Genomic DNA, 21,866 nt, shown 5'->3' on the forward strand with positions numbered 1-21,866 from the left:
GTTCACCATTTTTCAAGACACCATCTCCATCTGAACATTATCAGACGGGGAAGCTAAATCCAGCAGTGCGATGAATGCGGCCAGTAACCCAACAGTAATATTCAACTGTTGAGATAACTCTCTGTTTGGGGTCAAAAGTTCAGCAACATTTCCCTTTCTCCAGTTATCTGGGAAGTAGGTGGAATCCAGATTTGACAAAAATTGACGAAAAACCTAGATGCTGTTCATGTATCATGTATACAGAATCTGAATCAGAATACTATATTGATCCCCTCAGGGAAATTATGAAGTTGCAGTTGCTCACAGTCAAATGTAAGGCACAAATAAGATACATATGCACGTACAGGGATCTGAATAATGAGGTCTCTCTATCAAACCGAGCTAAAAACCAAAGACAGCAGGAAAAAGGCTGCCTCGACTCGGCTGCAGTTACCGCTCTGCTGGGTTTGGCTTCTCCGTCTTACCACTAATAATAGAAGACGAGGGCATGTCAACATTCTTATTGCGTATGTTACCTTGGTGACGTAGATGTGGTCAGGGTGATGCTTGGCTGGCGTGACCATCAGTGTGATGCGTTCATACAGTTGGATGCCTGTCAGAGAGGTGACCCCCATGTACAGGAAGATGCCAAAGAGCACAGCCAGAGGGATGAGGCGGAGGACGTTTGTCATCACTATGGACATACCTGATGGGCAGAAAGAGGTTACAGGTGAGGTTTTCTAATGATATTACTGTTTTTATAGTCTGGATCAACAGAAGTACATTTCCAGCCTTAAAATGGCAAGTTTTGAAGAAAATTTTGATCGTGCAACAAGGCAGGCCTGCTTGGTTCTCTCAGGGAATGATTGTTAAGATTTACAAAGAATATGTTTACGGCATTTCCTCTCTAACTGGGACTTTTTGGGACCGATTGGAGAGGATTGCCATTGATGAAGTACACACGGCAATACACTGGAAAGAGAAAATATTGTTTAACCATGTATCCAGCTAATTTAAATAGCTCACGTTACTGTATTGTGTGAACAGTTAACTTCTGTTAATATTGTATGTGGCGTTTTCTTTTGCGAGGTGCAAATGTTCCACCAAAACAAGTTCCTTCCTGAGACTATTTTGCAGAGCCACCAGCGTCTCCATCCCAAGCTGAGGAGTGACAAGACAACTGTGATTGCTTTAAAGAAATGCAAACAACCCAGAGCGGTTTTTTTTCTCCTATCCCAGTATGTATGTTTTTTAGTTTTGTTTCTAACCCTAAATCTAAACCTTGCGCTATGGAGATAGTTTTGGCAACGCGAGACTACTGTTTTTGAGACTCTACACACGTCACGTGTACAATAACTAGCAACTGTGAAGATATTTATTCATTCAACAAGGGAACAGCCCTCATAACAAACATACTGTCAACGATGTTTATTTGAAACGTATTTACTGTTCAGCTGCCTTGGTTGAAACTGTCTTTGGGCTAATCCAAAAAGTCTGATTCCTAATCCAAATAGCATTTTTAATCAAACAAAGGCTCAACAATCATGATGCGTCATTATGATTGTATACTCAAACTGGATCAAACTATACTTAAGACTTCTTTGGGAACCCTACCTTAATTGTAACAAGATATTCTGCTGGCAAAATAGTACTAGTCACTGCATGAAAACAATGTTGCAATGTCAGACATTGCATTTCGACTTTAACGATTTTCATTTGGAAAACTTTGTCTTTCGGTTCATTTTGCGGACAATTTGTAAACAGAGCGTAAACTCGTTGTAAGCTGTCGGAACGGCTGATTCATACTTCATGAATGTCTAGACATGCAGGAGCTGCAGAAGTGGCACTTTGTACCTTTGAGCTCATGTTTTCGTCTAAGACAAATAATTGCCTGGAAATTCCAGCAAAGTTATAATGCTGTGGCAAAATACAACCCCCACAGCCGGATAATAAAACACAATAATTGCTCTGAAAGTGGTCAGAAGTTCAGATTCCTCTTTTCCTTCTGCTCCTTTCAGATGCACTGCTGTGTGTTGATGTGATTTGTTTCTTGTGTCCTTTAATGAGAGAACTATTTTTGTGGAATTAAAGGCGTTTCTTGATTTATTTGATAAGTTTATAATTCAATTTATAATCAAATAAAATGTTACATGGTCAAGAGGAGCCTTCCACCAAACAATTGACCAATGCGCTAAGCCCAATCCCCCTTACTCACCACTGCTTTGCCTGTCAAGCTTTCCATTCTAGCCTAGCATATATGAAGTTAACAGTGATAACGGTGGCAGAATGACATCGCAAAATTTTCAGTAATTGTTGAAACAATGGGTCTGTGGTGAAAAAATCCTCCCATTTTAGAAACTGGAAACGATCCAGACGGTTCTGTCAATCAACTAAGTGTTTAATCGGCTAATCATTTCAGCTGGACTTGTAGGCCTATTTACTGTTGGGTACTTTAATTTATAATAACACATCGTATTTTATAAACTACATGTGTTTTATGTGCAAACATCTTAATCTGTAAAGTAACTAAAGCTGTCAGATGAATGTAGTGGAGTAAAAAGTACAATATTCCTCTCTGACATGTAGCGGAGTAGAAGTAAAAAGTGGCACGAAAAGAAAAGACTCAAGTAAAGCACAAGTACCTCAACATTTGTCCGTAAGTACAGTACTTGAGTGAATGTACTTAGTTACATTCCGCCACTGCTAGCTACAGTTGCTAAGCTGTGTTTGGAAAATTGCTGTTCGGGGGTGGGTTTTAGGGGAAGGAACCATTAGCACCCCACACGTCCATCCTTCCCTTTTCCTCTTACCGACAAGAACAGCCACAAGAAGGCCGGTCAGCCTCTGTTCTTTCACCTCCTGGATCATCGGCTTCTCGCCGGGCGCCGTGGCCTTGCTCATCACGGTGAGGGCGTTGACATGAGTGACGGAGCGCACAGTGGCCGCCGTGAGCCACGGCAGGCCGAAGAGAGAACTGATGGCACCCAGGATGACGATGAGCAGAAGATCCAGGTGGAAGCCCGAGCCTTTGACCAAGCGACGCTCCTTCTTACTGACTATCAATCTGACAGATTGGAGGAAAATTGAGAAAATATTTAAAAAATGGAATCGAAGAAAAATTTGTAGAGTATACCTTATTTATTATATTAGATTTATTTATTTACAGTATTTATTAACGTGTGCAATAACAGTTTTCAATATTATTATTGATGCTGCTGTCAAACACCTTTTTTAGTGTCATACATTAATGTAAAACTAACAACAACTCTGTGGCATTTGAATTTATTTTTGTATACTTAATTTGTTTTTAGTTAAGGCAGTATTTATGAGCCAGTGGAATACAATTTCGTTCATATATGCACTCTGTATGTACAGTTGAATGACAATAAAGCTATCCATCTATCTATCTATCTTACTTTTACGCACACACACACACACACACACACACACACGCACACAGATTCTACTGTACGTACGAAGTGATCTGAGTTTCCATGAAAATGAGGATGAAGACGAGAATGGCAGGTACAATGGACGCTCCCATCATCCAGGTGGGAAAGGGATGCTTGTCCCCAAAGGGACTGATGAACCAGCCTCTCTTGTGAGGGGAGGTGACTGAGAAGCCTGGCGGCACATTCAGTTTCTAAAAGTAAATAAAGATCATTTTCAGTACTGAGAAAAAAGGCCCTGATTTGTTGGAACTGTAATACTGTGACGGAAGTAATTGACATGACAGTTACCTGCGTGTACGTGTCAGTAATGGAGTAATCCACCAACACTGAAAATAGAATTGAGATGGGGATGCCAAAGTCACCAATGATTCTTCTGGCCTGGGGATAATGAGACACCAAATATCAATCAAATCAGGTTAACCTTCAGCACATACAAATTGATATAAAGCTCACTTTACCACAAGCAAGAGATGAACCAGAAAGGAGGCAATCATAGACTGTATAATATTAATGGACGGAGCATGTGTGACGTCACCCATTGGTTTGTGGAGATCTGCTATGAGTCGTCGAGTTTGCCGTTATGGGCGCAGCCGTCCTGGTTGTCCAGGAATGTGACGATTTTAGACGAGAGGGAGGAGCGAGGGAGGAGCTGCTTACACTCTACGTTACGTTACACACTTTCACTGTCAGTCACATCATAGTCACGCCCTAAAACACCCCCTGCTTTATCGCCGATTTTAAAATCAACGAGACCATAATTCAAAACATGAACATCATTCTGTGTTGCAGAAGACTTAAAACTAGCGACTGAGACCATAAACTCATTATGAAAATGGTTACTGAGGTAATAAATCAAGTGAGAAGTGGGTCACTTTCTCATAGACTTCTACAGAAACCAAACTCCTGTTGCAACCTCACGTGTCGCCCCCTGCTGGAATTCAGATAGAATGCAGGTTTAAGGCACTTCGGCATTTGCAGCACTTCGCGGAACCGGATGCGTTGTCCATTAATTTTAACAGTCAGTGGAGGCAAAGCAAGTTATCTTCAAGTTCAATTTAAAGGGAAACATTCCCTGTTGGATGCATTAGTGTTATTGGTTTAAAATGTGTTAAACACAGACTTTTAGTTCCTTTACAATCTTGGAATTCCATAATTGACTTGCCCACTTTGCCTTAAACTGCCATGACGAGTTCCTTGAGACACCAAGCCTAAACAGAACTCCTTTGTAAAACACAGTATATACTATTCTATGTGTTGTGGCTGCGTCTCAAGGGTTTATTGGGGCTACTGCTGACATAAAAGATTGGTGCTTCTGTTTTTAAAGTGTATTATCAGAAACAGCAGTGTTGTTGGTTAGAATGAAAGCAAGACCTATTTAGTATATATTTGTTTTGGTTTCTTTATTTATTATATAGTCTTATTACAGTAATCTTCAATATGTTTGTGTCTTTATGTATGCACCAATCACCGAGACAAATTCCACATAAGTGTAAGTTACTGTGGTAATACACGCTTTTCTGATTCTGATTCTGTATTACTGTTTTGTCACCATGTTGACAGGTTATAAGGTGACATTTACTGTGACGCTGCTGAAAACAATTCCTCTGTCAGGATTCCTTGTAGCTGTACTGGACGCACCTTGTGATTGACTAAATTGGACAATTATTCACACAGTAGAATAAAATCCACAATACGTACACAAAATATATGGTGTATTGGAAATACACATTATGTCTGAGTTAGGGATGCACCAAATCCAGGATTCAGGTTCGGACGAATATTGGGCTTTTTGACGGGGTTTGGTTTCTGCCGGTTTTCCACCGAATCCTACGCTTGCACTACGCTGGTCGACGTAATGACGCCGCCGTTGATTACGGGAAGGTGTTTACGTAGGTGGACTGTTTAATGCAGTAGGCTGTGAGAAAGTGAAAATGGAACTTGTGAGCAGAAAAAGCGCCGCCCGTCAGCACCCCCAGCCAAAAGAAGGCGACCCAAGCCGAGCCACGCGGCCAACCCGCAATGCCGACCTGTCCCGCGGCGGCAAGGACCCCAAACAATACACAACATCGCCGCTGCCAAAACACCTGCGCATGAAACATCCGAAAGAATACCAGTTGTGTATGAAGGAATCCACACACAGCAGCCAAAACGCAGCAACCCCAGGTACGGCAAAGGAAGGAGAGTCACAGCTAAATACTGGTGCTAACCAGACAGTACCTCTCCAGGGCTGTCAGCTGTTCCCTCAGCAAATGAGTCTCCCTACAGTGGGAGCGGAGCGACCGAACGGCCGGCTGCTGCTCGTTAGCCAACGTTAGCTTTCTAATTTCACCCACCCAACATGTCTTCATCATACACTGGTTAGCGAAAATTTGCCAAACAAAATTATCACTCATCTGGCGATAGCGATGTGCTTTCCTACGATGTGAAAAGAGCGTGTGAATTCAACATTAAGTTGTTACATTTAACTATTTTAGAGGCTATGGACGTTGTTTACTTCATTAATGTGTTTACTGTGTTAATGGACTGAGGATGGGGGTAGTTTCGGCAGAATCTTAACCAGTGTATTCGGCCGAACACACATTCACGAATACATTTTTGATCACTAGTAGCGCTAGTGTGCGCTCTAGTTTACAAGAGAGCTCCACAGGGTCTCTTTAAAAGGCCCATGCTGACTTCCACTGTTTGCATTTTAAGAGACTCAATAAAGCAGGGTACCTTGCCACCTAAAAACCGACTGTTTCTGAATTTCCTGAGGAAGAAAGCCACTAAGAAAGTGCCCATCATGAGGACCATAGACATAAGAGCAGTGTTGGGCTGGTTTAAGATGGTGCCATCAACGTGTTGAAGCTCAGTAGCTGGGGTGGAGTCACTGGGGTACATTGACATCAGTGGATGTTCCTTAAACACCTGGAAACAAGAAGGGAGTCTCCGTTTTATCGTGTGTGGATTGTTTGCAGTGGATTTTTTGCAGATATGACAAGGGAAGGATTCAGCCTAATTCCTAGATGCTATCAACTATTAGAGCTGCAAAATGTATCGATTACTTGTCAATTATTAAATTAATTAGCAAGTATTTTAATAATCAATTCATCCGTTTGAGTCATTTCTTATGAAAATGTATGGTAAAATGTCTCTGATTCCAGCTTCTTAAATGTGAATATTTTCTAGTGTCTTCACTCCTCTGTGACTAAACTGAGTAAACTGAATATCTTTGAGTTGTTGACAAAACGAGAAATTTGAGGACGTCGTCTTGACAACAACTAATGGATTAATCGAGAAAATAATCAACACATTAATCGACTATGAAAGTAATCGATAGTTCCAGCCCCAATCATAATGAATGACTAATTAAGAAATTATCTTGGTTTCTTGTTATGGGGAAATATGCATAAAAAAAGGGTCTCAGTGTACCTTGAAGAGTTTCGAAAAAGTCTCATAAATGAAGATAAGGGAGATGAGGAAAGCAAAAATCTCCTGGGTAAAGGGTGAGATGTAGCGAACGAGGAAGCTGCCCTCTGCTGCCACAATCACCAGGACGATGAAGATGAGCCAGAAACCAATCCACACACGGCCTGTTAGGTACTCAAAGTTTTGGGCCTGACAGAACTGAGTGAAAAGACACAGACATGTTAGTTACATGTTCAGGGGACACGAAATGGGAATAATGCAACACAAAAACTGGAGTATGTGATGTGTGGTATACTGTGTATACTTATAGGTAGGATCTAACATTACACTCAACTCATGATTCTAATGATTTTAAGTTCATGATACGATTTTCTCATGATTTATTTAAAGGTCCCATGACATGGTGCTCTTTGGATACTTTTATATAGACCTTAGTGGTCCCCTAATACTGTATCTGAAGTCTCTTTTATATAGACCTTAGTGGTCCCCTAAAACTGTATCTGAAGTCTCTTTTTAAATAGACCTTAGTGATCCCCTAATACTGTATCTGAAGTCTCTTTTTATATAGACCTTAGTGGTCCCCTAATACTGTATCTGAAGTCTCTTTTATATAGACCTTAGTGGTCCCCTAATACTTTATCTGAAGTCTCTTTCATATAGACCTTAGTGGTCCCCTAATACTGTATCTGAAGTCTCTTTTATATGGACCTTAGTGGTCCCCTAATACTGTATCTGAAGTCTCTTTTATATAGGCCTTAGTGGTCCCCTAATACTGTATCTGAAGTCTCTTTCCCGAAATTCAGCCTTGGTGCAGAATTACAGCCACTAGAGCCAGTCCCACAATGAGCTTTCCTTAGGATGTGCCATTTCTGTGTCTGTATTGTGGGGGAGAGAGGGGGGGGGGAAGGGGGAGGGTGGGGGTGTGGCCTTGATCAACTGCCACTTTGCTCGTTTGAAAGCCATGATGTCTCTCTCTCATGGGTTGGCCAAATTCTCTGGGCGGGCAAAGCAGAGAAAGGGGAGGTAACCTTGCTCCTTATGACCTCATAAGGAGAAGATTCCAGATCGGCCCATCTGAGCTTTCATTTTCTCAAAGGCAGAGCAGGATACCCAGGGCTCGGTTTACACCTATCACCATTTCTAGCCACTGGGGGACCATAGGCAGGCTGGGGGAATGCATATTAATGTTAAAAAACCTCATAAAGTGACATTTTCATGCCATGGGACCTTTAAACAGAATGAGCTGCAGAAAAAAGACTGAAAAATACAATTTTCTTTAATATAAATTGTGCAAAACAACATGTCGTCTTATCCAAAGTGTATTGTATTTTATCTTATGTAAGAAAAATTAAATAAAAAATAATAGGATAATTTTTTTCCGCTTTATTAGATAGTCACAGTGGACAGACAGGAAAGTTGGGAGATGACACACATCAAAGGGCCACAGGTCGGACTCAAACTCGGGCCGCTGCAAAGGACTCTACAAGGACCTACACGGGGCACACGCTCTAACTGGGTGAGCTAGAGGTCGCACCAATATTTTTTAATAAATAAATAGAAAGAAATCTTTTCAAATAAATAAACTAAGAAGACGTGGTGACGTCTGAAGTCAAAAAAATGAAATCAAAAGTAGGTTATACGATAGGCTGTTTAAAAATTGCATTGCGATTAATTTTTTATCTTATTGGTTGTAGTAATCTTAAATATTTATATCGATTTTTAACCGATTCACAATGCATAGTTACATCCCTAATCTTTTTTTTTATTACTATTTGCAAACTTTACAAACATGTTATACAGTGTTTGAATAATTCGGCATCATACTTACAAAATATCAAAAAAGATATTAATTTCCATCCAAAGAACATTATAATCTTACTTAATGATAAAAAAAATAACACTAATAACACTCAAGAAGAAAAGCACTTCAATACATAAAGAGAAAAAATAAAAATAAAAAAAGGAAGGTAAAAAAAGAAAGCAATACAAAATAATATATAATCACATTTCCTTGAAAAAATCTTGCAGTACATCAGTTATATAAATACTTTTCTATTATTAATCATTTGGATAGACTCAAAAGAATTCAGAAATTCAATTCTGAAGTGAGTAAAAGCTGGCCGAGATTTAGAAAATTTCGCTTATGGATATGAAATTTCCCCTGTAGAATCAAAACATCCCTAATCATACGAGTTGTATGTTTTCAGTACCTTGTAGAAGGCTTCTTCAAACACCAGTAAGGGTCCTGAGAAGCCTATGATGAGGAGGGGTTGACCACCAAGCAGCGAGAAAATAACTCCAAGAGTTGCAGTAGACACAATAAGCTCAGTCACTCCCATCATGCCCTCTGTTTTTTCTCCTGTATGTGCAAAAACAGCCAAAAACACACACACAATCAGAGCACAGGTATCAAAACGACATGGAATCCAAATGGATTGTTTCCTTTAGTTCCAGATTACCCAGCAGGCCTCCAAAGGTGATAGTGGGCGACAGCGCAGCAAAGTAGATGAAGATGACGGCGGCAACGCACTGCATGTCCAATGCATCTTTGAGGTCGCTGACATACTGCGGGTAGCGGCGGCGGATGTCGTGGATCAGGCCTCCGAAAGGGATCCCTGAGCGTTTTAATGGGTCAACCTCCTGGTCTTCCTCCTCCTCCTCCTCTGGACTCACCTCTGGGGGGAGATGTTACAGGCTCTAACATCATAATATTATAACAATATAGACAATGTATGTCTATATTCAACTATATAGGTCGACAACCGACAGTGAAGGCACAATCTGTACTGCAAATGTGAGCGCCACCAAACTCACTATATCTTCTACGTTTGTCTTATTATGAACAAATCCCATGAAAAGATCAAAACTAACTAAAGTATTGTCTGTGTATCTGCTGCACTAGGTGACATGTTCCTTTGTTACCATGAGCATGGGCACTGTAGTTGAACTGATCACACATACACTGCCCTGCTACCCTAAATACTAGGGACAACACGTGTATTAATCCACGTCTGAAAATAGTTCCCAACAAATGCACTTTTTACTCCTGCTTAAATGACATTTCATTAAAACTAAAGTGCTGAGGTACTTCAGGAAATGACTGTAAAACAAAATATAGAAAATATATTAGTGACCTGTTTTTTTTTTTTATTTACCTCAATAGTTGGAAGACTTGGACCTGAACAGCTGGGAATTTGGAAAAGTATTAAGGGATGGACTAATTGTTGGGTTGGTTCCTTTTATGGTTTTCTACCAATCTAAGCAACAGATTACTTGAGTTTTGTTTACTGAAAAGTACAGCAGTTTCTCTGGGTTTTTTTGTTGCTGATTTGTCGCTCTCAAACATTTCACATCTATGTTTTTAACAATGCAAAAGCAGGGAATGGTCTGCACGTGATTTAAAAGTAGTCTGACTTTTGGGGTTGTCCTATGTTTGCATTGCAGGACTAACATTGGTTTGCAGAATCAGAGGTGCGTCCTCCAAACCTAGTAATGGGGATTTGGCTTGGAAAAATAGGCTTTTTTTATTAGATACTTGACAAGAGTACCTTTATTGTTGAGCTCCATTCCCAATGAGGAGTGCTGCTTCTTGAGTTCTCTTTCCTTTCTCTTGCGCAGCATCTGCTTCTGGAAGTCGGCCACTGTCTTCAGGAGGTCTTTGCCCTCCACATCTGACGGTGGAATGACGATGCTGCAGTCCAAGAATTCATTGATACCATTCAGGAGGTCCTGTCTGTCGTCAGCGAAATAGGCCACCTCATGGAAGTTCTGCAACAAAATACAATTGAATGTCATCACCAGAATGAATTTATGCAACATGAATACATCCAAATGGTTGCTTCATAAATCCTTTCGAGGGGGACGATTAGCAGCTTTTTTGTGAGTGCATCTTTTTCCCCATTCCTCTCTCGACTTTATAATACTGGTAGAATTGTCTGGGCTGTCCACTTTGCAAGACCTTTGTGGTTAATTGAAAATTGGTAAACAAAAGCTAAAAAGATAGATACATTTTCGATGTCCAACACAACACTGAATAACAGCAACTACAAACACATGCCCCATACACCCCCCTTTAATGTTTGCATATTTTAAATTCATATCAAACCTAAATCTAATTCTTAATGTTTGAGAGTGTATCAATGTCATAACCCATCGTTGTCTTTGGTTCTTGTGACTCAATCCTTTAATCATCTGATTAAAATGTTGGTTTACATCTTTTAGGTTTGACTTGTGGAACAAACACAGCACTTAAAATCAACTCATTTGTGCCTTTTGGACATTTTAGAAATCTGATATTGGACCTCCAGACTTCTACTTGGAATTGCTTTACATAGTTGTATTACTTTTGCATCCTGATTGTCCTGATCTGTTTATCATATTGGATTTTTTTTCCATTTCGGAAAGTTTTAGTGTCTTTCTATGTTCTTATGATGGTGTTGCTTCCTTCTCTGTGTTGTTTTCTTTGTCTTTGTAACTCCATGCCATTGTACATGAGGGCTGCCCCTCAATTATCCCTCGAGTATGAATAAAGTTGAATGAATTCACCTTGTCAGACATGAGAGTGGAGAAGGAGCGTCCAATCTCATGATAGTCCACGTTGGACTGGGTGGGACCAAGCAGGACGAAAATAAAGCGGACAGGGACGGGGACCTCCAGGACGGACTCCAGAATGACTGCCTCATTCAACCTGACAAAGGCCATGGCCGGCTGCTCCAGAAACTCCATGCAGCCTGAAAGAAAAAGACAGTGAACCAAAAGTTTAGTTGATTGAGGTTTTCCACATCTCTGTATAAGGGGTGACTTGGGCTATTGGTACATCCATCACCGGTTTACTCTGAAATATCTCAACAGAAGTTGATCTGGAAAATGAATCCTCCTACCCATTGCCATCTTCTATAGTGCTAAGTTGCTGTTAAGGCTACATCAAGACATCTTGCAGATTTACAGTGAAGGCTTTCCAACTCCTCAGGGGGCTTAGCAAAGCAGCGTTAACACCTCAAACTACAGTAGAATACACACAGAAGTAGGTTCCATTAGCGGTGACACTATGGTGTTCTACTGATTTAATTCAATTATTTTATTTCTGTATTTGAGGCCCAGTCTAATGGAGAACTAACAACAAGCAGATTTATCTCTTAGCAGTTTCTAAAAGAAATAAAAAAACATAATTCCTCAAACTAATCCACTTTGTCAAAAGTCACGGAGCTTACCAACTAAAACAATGACAGCTTCGGCATCTTTGGGAATCTTGGCGAGGAGTTTCAGCGATCTGGCTGCAGCTGGATGGCTCTCAGGAGGCAGAGGGTGGAGAGATTTCTTGGAAGGAAGAACCGAACCAAGATTATCCACATTGTTGCCCCGACCAACGTGATGTGACACCATAACGTAGCACGGGACCAATAATGTGAACTTTTTGTGGGAATAGCAACGTGTGTGTGGATAATAATTTTTCTAATGGCCCTTCACAATTCATTTTAAACTGCACAACTGGATGAATGGTTCTTTATGTTTGGACAAAATGTTTTTAATAGGCTGTTTTGAATTTGCCAACATTTTAAGCCACGGGTAGCATTAAGTTTTCACAGTTAATGCATCAAGAAGCTTTAACTAGGAACACCTGCAAGCTGACTAAAAACATAATGCAACACATGTGGCTCAGAGAGGCTTGCCTTCTCCCACTTCAAGTACTACATACATGACTTCTGACCTCATGCAGGGGCGTTTCAAAGAACAATGCAAGAGCCACAGGCCTCACATCAGGAATGTCATGTAATCACGCTTAAATCTGCACTTACTGCTGATTCTTGGAACTTAATGCAAACCATAAACTGGAACAAGACAGCTCAAAGTGGCTTTTATCTCTGTCCATTTAGATAGCTGAGTTCAATTATCCTTGTGGTTTCTTGTCAAAGCTAGTTAATCGCTTACGATGGCTTTTTGTAAATCATATTTACTGTGCTGTCTGCCTGCACTGTTTCAACTCTGTCAACTTCTATCATCACCCAGATCTCCTATCTTTCAGATCTCGGTCACCAGCTTCTCGAATTGACACAACATGCAAATGTGTGAAGAATAAAGCTGTAGAGTAAAGGGCTGTAAAGGACAAATAGTTTGTTACTGTACTTAAGTAGAATTTTCATGTATCTGTACTTCACTTCATTATTTATATTTCTGGTAACTTTTACTTTTAAAAAAACACATAAAAATGTATACTTTTACTCTGTTACATTTCCCCTAAGCATCTTTGTTATTCGTTACTACAAAAAACATCAGAAGAAATTTGTTAGACTGCAAAAAGAGGTTTGGCAAATCATTGCTCCTAGATTGTAAGTTAATGCACGCTCCATTCCAGTTTGTGACGTAATGCCTGTTTGTTGCCAAGTGCCAAAACTAAAGAAGAGAAGGAAGCATAATTGATAGCGTCATAGAAGCACCTGATGCAAGCTCTGGCACCAACGTAACAGACAACGACTACCCCGACGACAGTGGTGAAGATAATGTGGCCGTATTTGCAAGAAATGTTTTCGTACGCTGGAGTGAAAGATTCTTCCTCACAAAAGAATGAAAATTCTGTTTCTGTTTTTCCTCTTTGTTAATGTCAGACTTTGAATTTGATGTTTAAGAAGGCGTGGAAACCCTGAATACTATGCTTTACTATAAGGAAGCCACAATAAAGTTAATAATCATGTTTTTTTTTTACTTTTACTTCTTATAATTAAGTATATTTAATATCAGAAAATTAGTTTTGATACTTAAGTACAGTAAATGTCAGATACTTTAAGATTTTTTACTCAAGTAAAACTTACTTCTACCAAAGTCATTTTCTGGTACTTGTACTCAAGTATTGCTTTTAAGTACTTTATACAAGACTGAGAGTGAAGGGCAAATAAATAGGCAAATGGGAAAAAAAACGAGGAAACTTACAAACAGGGTGACAAAGACGTCTTGCTTTGGGTCGTATACCGGCCCTTTGCTATCTGGGTGCTCCTCCTGCTCTTCGGCCACCAGCGGCAGATTGGTGTCTGGGACGTTGTTGTGATTGAAGCTGCCATGAAGACTGCTGGATGAGTGGTGGCGGTGAAAAAAATGTTTCAGATCGCTCGGATGGCTGTGGAAAAAAAGAAAGAAAAAGAATTGGAGTGAAATGCTAATTTCAGCATGCTAATATGCTCACAGTGACGTTAACACGCTGATGTTTAGCAATGTTCACCATCTTAGTTTTAGTGTGTTAGCATGCTAACATTTGCTAATTAGCAGAAAGCACAGCGGATGCTGTTGGGAATGCCATTCATTTTATCCACCAAAGTAGGATAAGTACAAATTAAATTGTTAACCTGACAATGGCGCTAGATGAAAAGTCAGGGAATCAGCAAAGTGGTCATGATAGAACCTCTTGGAACCATGAATATCTGCATCAAATTGTGTGCCAATCCATCCAGGTGATTTCAAGAAGTTCACTGTGTTCTTGAAACTTTGACTTGCCTGTGGTGCTAGATAAAAGGATCACCAAAGTCTTTAGGATTTATCCACTGTGGATCATGAGTAGGGCTGGGTATCAGTATTTGATTCCTTTAATATATCCCCCTACGTAACCCAGTATAAAGTAGTATCGGAACTTCTCCAGTCAAACGATACCTACTCCTTTTTGTACCCAGCTATAGAAATTTTTTTTAGTCAAATGAAGCTTCATGAATCTTCATGAAACATTTTCTTTATTTTCTGAGCCCGCTAGATGGCGTTCTCTGTTCAACAAACGGTTAAAAACCCACTGAAATCCAATTCCTTGAGCCTTTTTCTTTAAACCAAGAGCGCCATCTATTTTACACAACTGAATGCATAGGTATTGAGTACAAAAAAAGGTAACGGTATCATTTTAAGTGTACTGGTACTGGTATCGTAATGTTTTAAACGATAGCCAGCCCTAATCATAAATGTCTTTAGCAAATGTCATGCTAGTTCCACTGCTAGCATGGCTAAAAAGCATTTGGTACTGGGAGGACTGTTCTTTATTATGTTTAAATAAGACTTAACATTCCAAGTTTCATTTCCGCTTTATCTGACAGACGTTACCGAAATGACTCTAAAGAGACTTTACCTTAGCTTCAGTCATTCAAAGCAAAACCCAAACCATTGTAGCACTATGGTGGAAGCCCAACAGGTGCAGAGTGACAGGGGGCAGCAACACAACATTGTACTTTCATTTCATTCATAGATACTGTATATCAGTAACACCCTTATTCTTAACACTCAAGGTCCACTTAGGCTTTTAAGTCATCTTATGGCCTTCATCAACAAATGGAGTTGGACGAGTTGCCGTGGATCTCTTTCAGCTGCTAATGATTACGATAATTTTGTCAAGCTACTTACTGTTCCGAAGCTCAAATGTTATGTTCTTAATTAAGAGGGCTGCAGGATCATTTGGATTCTAGAAATGACAATCACAGCTGTGATTCTTGTTCACCTAATTTACCTTCTGTTCATTCGACATGTTAAAGAGCTGTACCTCATGCAGTTGCAATTCAGCTCATTAGTTAGAAAAGTCATTCGCAAAATCCTTCCAAATCTTAACTACCTTTCCATTTGGGCGAATTAGAAATCTCCTACGATGTGAGGTAAACCTTTGTCTGTGTTTATTAAATGATTTCCCAGATTTTCAGTTAGATAAAAAAAAGTAGAATATTAATTATTATAACATACTTTGCAAAGAAATGTATATTACTTTTTTGGGAAAAATTTATCTATGGCAACCTCCAAGTTGCTTTTGGATCAGTGTCACAATTTTTACCGTAAGAGAAACTAACTTTGGAAAAATGTAATCGTGGTGATATTTTTCATGGACTTCTAGTTCCCGTTGATTCCTAGTTTCAAGGGCTTTTTTTAAAGGTTGTCAACAATGATAATACAATGATGCTATGATTTGTAATGTTTTTTTGTTGTAATTTTTTTTTAAATTATTTGTCTGTGTATATATGTGTGCTTGTATGTATGAATGTATGCATGTGTTAATGGGTTTCGTGGGAGTTTGGGGGTGGATGGGACGGGGGATATGGGGACATTCCATGTATGGTTTGCTGATGGTTGTACACTCTCCCAAAATAAAGAGATGATAAAAATAAAAAATAAAATCTCCTACGAGAAAATCTGTGCTGACACTGTAATTTTTCAAAACGTGGTATTTGCAATAGAACATAAAAAAAAAACAGCCGGAGACTAATCTGTGTAGCCTTATTAGCTGTGCTTTTGTGCATGTGAGTGTAAGCACATTTCTCTCCCTCTCACAGAGACGTTTTTAGTTTGTCACACCAGCCAAGATTTTGAACACTGCTTCATTACATCACTGCTCAGTCCAGTGGTGACATCACCTCATTAGGCCAACACGGTCCAATAAGACGGCGCCCAAGTTGGATGCGACGGCGCCACGAGACAAAAGAACGAGGTGTGACACTGAAGTGAATTGTGCTTCAGCCGTTTCCAGAGGATCTTTAAAGTGGTCTGAGTAAGCGATGAGCTACATTTTAGCAGCATCTTAATGTGTTTCCTTCCACGTCATAAATTGGATATCTCAGACCGGTGATGACTCTAATGACAGAGTCGTTTTTCTCCCCTGTGGAAGCAGCCAGTGACATGCTGGGACTTTATGTGGAAAGGCTGTGAAAGATGGAATGATCGCACGATGGCCTGCTGCTAACAATGTCCGCTGGCCAGATTATTTTCATGTGCATCTGTTGTGTCGCTTTGCGTGTGCAAAATCCATCCCGTTAGGTTTGAGTGAAACAACACATTTTGTCACCACAATGTTAGTAATATTGAATTATTTGCCATAATCTATTGCCTAATCCAAACTTTTAAAGCGTCATCACACCGATGCATTGTCCATGCAATAAAACTGTAACTGATCAAACCCAGACTGTACCATTCTGGTTTAACAGAGGGGGAGCCAGACAGAGAATGCCGGACCAGTGGCTGAGCAGAGCTGTATACAGAGACATAAGGCCAAGATGAGTTCCTTGGAAAACTAAAACAGGTATAAGTGAACGTTTTTTTCTTGACCTTTGCAACAACAGTTGTCAAAACTATCTCACCCCAAGGCCCACGTAGTAGCTGTTCTGGAGCTTTCAATGTTTTTACATGACAAGAGAACTTTTAAGCCAACATAGACAAGAAGTCTGAAAAGTGCTAAAAAGAAATTCTACGACAACTGGGTAACCTCCATCTCCTAAGGAATCATGTATACCAATCTCTAAATCAATATCAAAAGCTCCAAAATAGTTAATAAATAATGATATAATGACAAATGAGTCGACATGCTAGCTTCTCTGTTGGCCAAATGCTAATATCAGCATGCTAACATGCTCACAATGACAATGTTAACAAGCTTGTGTTTAGCAGTATAATGTTTACTATGTCCAGTAACTTAGATCAGTGGGTTAGCATGCTAACATTTGCTAACTAGCACTAAACACCAAGTACAGCTAAGGCTAATGGGACCGTTTGTCATTTTTTAAGAGCATTGGCCATTACAAAAATGACAAACCAACCAAATGAAATGACAATTTACCCAATGTCAACCTGCTGGTGGCGCTAGAGGAAAGGTCAGGGGAGTTCCATAGGTTTTAGGATTTATCGCCTGGCAACTATGAATGTCCAAACCAACTTTTGTGCCAATCCACCTAGTAGATGTTGAAATATGTCACAGTATAGGTGAAATTGTTGACCTATTGGTAGAGCTAGAGGAAGAGTCAGGGGATTATTTCATTAAGTGGACTTCATCAGGGGGACCTTAAATGTCTGAATAAAATTGTATGCCAATCCATCCAATAGTAACAGTAATGATTGACAGGCTGACCAAAAGACACAAATAGTAAAAAAAAAAAAATTCTAACTAAACCGAACTGGGGAAAGAGCGAGAATGACAAACCTCATTTGTACAGGCGTGGCTTATCTTTCCTCTGGTAATTCCATTTGACAGCCGACATTTAGGTAACGCAGGTTTTTTAGGTTATGTAACTGTTTAAGATCTATATAATGCACTATGTGTAGAGCACTGTTCCATTAGCCATGTGTGTTAATGCAATGGCCGATCAATAAGTGGGCACCGTTTGAGAGAGCTAGAGATAGTGTGGATATGACATGTCACATCTATTACACAGCCACATGCTTGTGTTTATTTGACTTTATATTTAGCAGAGTGCAGGATGTGATGTAACTATCCCCTCTGGTGTTTTGTGAGCATGAGAATTTGGCTTTGCTGTGGGTAAGCACTGGTCGGTCATTCCGTTTTGAATTGAGAACCTGACACCTAAAAACAAGTCATTGTGTGCCATGATAACATCCCCTCTAGAAATCTACACACATATACTTCTGCTGGTTTGACATCATCAAACTTGAAACCAACTGTGTCTGACTGGGCGAGCTGGAAAAAACCTGCTCATGCAGAAACAACTAAGCACCAAAAAGCTCAAAGGCTAAAATAACAACTGACCCTGTTGTTGAGAAACAGGAAACCTTTTGGAATGAAGACACCCAAATAGCCTCGTGCTTAGCCAGTCTCCTTTCATCTTAAATCCTGGGTTTTAAGTCTGCCTCATCTCAAACCAAACATGTTAGACACATAATGAACCTAGGTTTATGAAAGGTTAACACAATTGTTAGAAAGGATGTTTTTATAATGCCTCTATCACTATATTTTCAATCTTGGTGTGTAGTTTTGAGCATCAGGTTGAAACCCTCTTTTGTGTATGAAATAGAAGTAAGTCTGACTGAGAAAGCAAAGATCTTAACAGGCAGAGATCAAAGGGCCAGGGTGGTTCACACATACTTTTAATCTGAAGGTCTAGGCTTTAAGACCCAGTGCAGCTACAGCACAGTATTAAGATTTGTAACTTAGTCAACCCCGGGGAAGTACACCAGATGAAGTGTTGTTAAATGTCATAATTTGGAATTTCCCTGTTCAGTTCCCCTGAGTTTGATGATAAATGAGGAGGAGGAAGAGGGCTAGGATTTTAGTTTTCATGCTGCCATACCTACAACCCATGATCAAAATGTAAACAAAGCTGCATCCACACTGCCATACACTGACAGGTCGGTTCATACATAGATAAAGAAACAACTAGAGTCATCCAACTTTGTTATTAAAAGATCTGTGTCATGGTAACTAACACAGACCAAAACTGCATGTAGGAGTTCTAGTTCAGGCTTTCAGATCAAACTTATAAAAACATAGAAAAGTAGAACGTCCTCATAAAACAACTATAAGTCAGAAATAGTGTTCACATTAAAGTGACACGATAAGGCTGGCGATATTAGTACAAGTATCAATACTTTCCATGATTTCTAGCAAATAGCAGAAGTGGTTGTCAGTATAAGGTATAAATCAAAAGTAATGTTACATTACATACAGTGCCTTGCGAAAGTATTCGGCCCCCTTGAACTTTTCGACCTTTTGCCACATTTCAGGCCTCAAACATAAAGATATAAAACTGTAATTTTTTGTGAAGAATCAACAACAAGTGGGACACAATCATGAAGTGGAACGAAATTTATTGGATATTTCAAACCTTTTAAACAAATAAAAAACTGAAATATTGGGCGTGCAAAATTATTCAGCCCCCTTAAGTTAATACTTTGTAGCGCCACCTTTTGCTGCGATTACAGCTGTAAGTCGCTTGGGGTATGTCTCTATCAGTTTTGCACATCGAGAGACTGACATTTTTGCCCATTCCTCCTTGCCAAACAGCTCGAACTCAGTGAGGTTGGATGGAGAGCGTTTGTGAACAGCAGTTTTCAGTTCTTTCCACAGATTCTCGATTGGATTCAGGTCTGGACTTTGACTTGGCCATTCTAACACCTGGATATGTTTATTTGTGAACCATTCCATTGTAGATTTTGCTTTATGTTTTGGATCATTGTCTTGTTGGAAGACAAATCTCCGTCCCAGTCTCAGGTCTTTTGCAGACTCCATCAGGTTTTCTTCCAGAATGGTCCTGTATTTGGCTCCATCCATCTTCCCATCAATTTTAACCATCTTCCCTGTCCCTGCTGAAGAAAAGCAGGCCCAAACCATGATGCTGCCACCACCATGTTTGACAGTGGGGATGGTGTGTTCAGGGTGATGAGCTGTGTTGCTTTTACGCCAAACATAACGTTTTGCATTGTTGCCAAAAAGTTTGATTTTGGTTTCATCTGACCAGAGCACCTTCTTCCACATGTTTGGTGTGTCTCCCAGGTGGCTTTTGGCAAACTTTAAACGACACTTTTTATGGATATCTTTAAGAAATGGCTTTCTTCTTGCCACTCTTCCATAAAGGCCAGATTTGTGCAGTATACGACTGATTGTTGTCCTATGGACAGAGTCTCCCACCTCAGCTGTAGATCTCTGCAGTTCATCCAGAGTGATCATGGGCCTCTTGGCTGCATCTCTGATCAGTCTTCTCATTGTATGAGCTGAAAGTTTAGAGGGACGGCCGGGTCTTCGTAGATTTGTAGTGGTCTGATACTCCTTCCATTTCAATATTATCGCTTGCACAGTGCTCCTTGGGATGTTTAAAGTTTGGGAAATCTTTTTGTATCCAAATCCGGCTTTAAACTTCTCCACAACAGTATCTCGGACCTGCCTGGTGTGTTCCTTGTTCTTCATGATGCTCTCTGCGCTTTACACGGACCTCTGAGACTATCACAGAGCAGGTGCATTTATACGGAGACTTGATTACACACAGCTGGATTCTATTTATCATCATTAGTCATTTAGGTCAACATTGGATCATTCAGAGATCCTCACTGAACTTCTGAGGAGAGTTTGCTGCACTGAAAGTAAAGGGGCTGAATAATTTTGCACGCCCACTTTTTCAGTTTTTTATTTGTTAAAAAAGTTTGAAATAGCCAATGAATTTCGTTCCACTTCATAATTGGGACCCACTTGTTGTTGATTCTTCACAAAAAATTACAGTTTTATATCTTTATGTTTGAGGCCTGAAATGTGGCAAAAGGTTGAAACGTTCAAGGGGGCCGAATACTTTCGCAAGGCACTGTAGTGTTTCCCATACCACATAAGTCTTCTATTTAATTTTTTACGCAAGGTGTGTGCGGCCCTTTTACATAGAAATGGATCATGAACTGTCGTTATTTCTTTTAAATTAAACTACCGATACACAGGAAACGACTTAATGACTGTGAATGACCGTATTGGCAGTTTCATTTTGAGAGTTTCTGTTTCTATTTCTTGTTTCCCTCACCTGCGTCCTCTGATAACAGCATGCCAGTAGATTGACGTTTTCACAGCGCTGTGCCAGCTCCAAAAAACTGAAGAAACAACAACCCCCGAAGCAAAAGCTCTCCGTCTTGCCAGTGAAACGCACAATCCTACGCCGTGTGTGCGCAGCTGGTGTAGCCAGTTAAACGATAGATAGATAGATTCCGTGGCACATCCGCGCCGCTTACGGTTCGCATACCGTTACACGTTCAATGTAGCCAAAGTCGCGCAACTTTGCCCCTATTTTCAACTGTTACTAACTAAACTACACACTAAATAGTTGTGTGATGTGTCAATCAATGTTGTTTTTATTTATTTTCAAAAATGATGTGCACTACACCACAATTGTGCTAGTGGTCACACAGTTAAGTGTTTGGACACGCTCATAAATAGTTGTATGATGTGTAAATCAATGTTGCTTTTATTTATTCAGCAACACTACCACCCGCAGCACCCCAATAGCCCAATAGCCAACCCGCTCAACAACTTTTTGGGGCAGAGTCACCAACCCCCCCCACCCCCTGGAAAAAATCCTATGGGAAACACTGTATTAATTGTGTTGAAATTATTTGACAGCATTCCTGACAGGGACTGGATCAGTGCAGCCTCTTTAACATACTTATGTTCAATTAGTTAAATCCTGAAGAACCTGATTCCTGCACATACACCACTTTCAATTCTCTCCACAGCTTTGTGTGTATGCATTTTATACTCCTGCAATACTTCCATAACAGTTGGCTCTATGACCAGCTTCATGACAATGGTTTTGAGAATTGTTA

The 21,866-nt window shown here is 40.0% G+C and overlaps 1 protein-coding gene across 4 annotated transcripts in view; it reads right to left on the minus strand.

The window, feature by feature from the left end:
* slc4a3 (solute carrier family 4 member 3) overlaps positions 1-21,866 on the minus strand; it is a 95,888-nt gene that overhangs the window by 5,832 nt on the left and 68,190 nt on the right. For all 4 annotated transcript variants that reach the window (XM_039818628.1, XM_039818629.1, XM_039818630.1 and 1 more), the window contains 12 exons: positions 13,764-13,947; positions 12,050-12,155; positions 11,385-11,569; positions 10,388-10,607; positions 9,299-9,514; positions 9,050-9,198; positions 6,843-7,037; positions 6,147-6,338; positions 3,720-3,809; positions 3,456-3,622; positions 2,790-3,043; positions 516-685 (listed from right to left, as the gene is read on the minus strand). In XM_039818628.1, coding sequence (XP_039674562.1) covers positions 516-685; positions 2,790-3,043; positions 3,456-3,622; positions 3,720-3,809; positions 6,147-6,338; positions 6,843-7,037; positions 9,050-9,198; positions 9,299-9,514; positions 10,388-10,607; positions 11,385-11,569; positions 12,050-12,155; positions 13,764-13,947 — 2,128 coding nt within the window. The remainder of the gene's footprint in view (positions 1-515; positions 686-2,789; positions 3,044-3,455; positions 3,623-3,719; positions 3,810-6,146; positions 6,339-6,842; positions 7,038-9,049; positions 9,199-9,298; positions 9,515-10,387; positions 10,608-11,384; positions 11,570-12,049; positions 12,156-13,763; positions 13,948-21,866) is intronic.

This window comes from Perca fluviatilis, chromosome 12 (assembly GCF_010015445.1).
Source record: "Perca fluviatilis chromosome 12, GENO_Pfluv_1.0, whole genome shotgun sequence".
Classification (NCBI taxonomy): domain Eukaryota; kingdom Metazoa; phylum Chordata; class Actinopteri; order Perciformes; family Percidae; genus Perca; species Perca fluviatilis.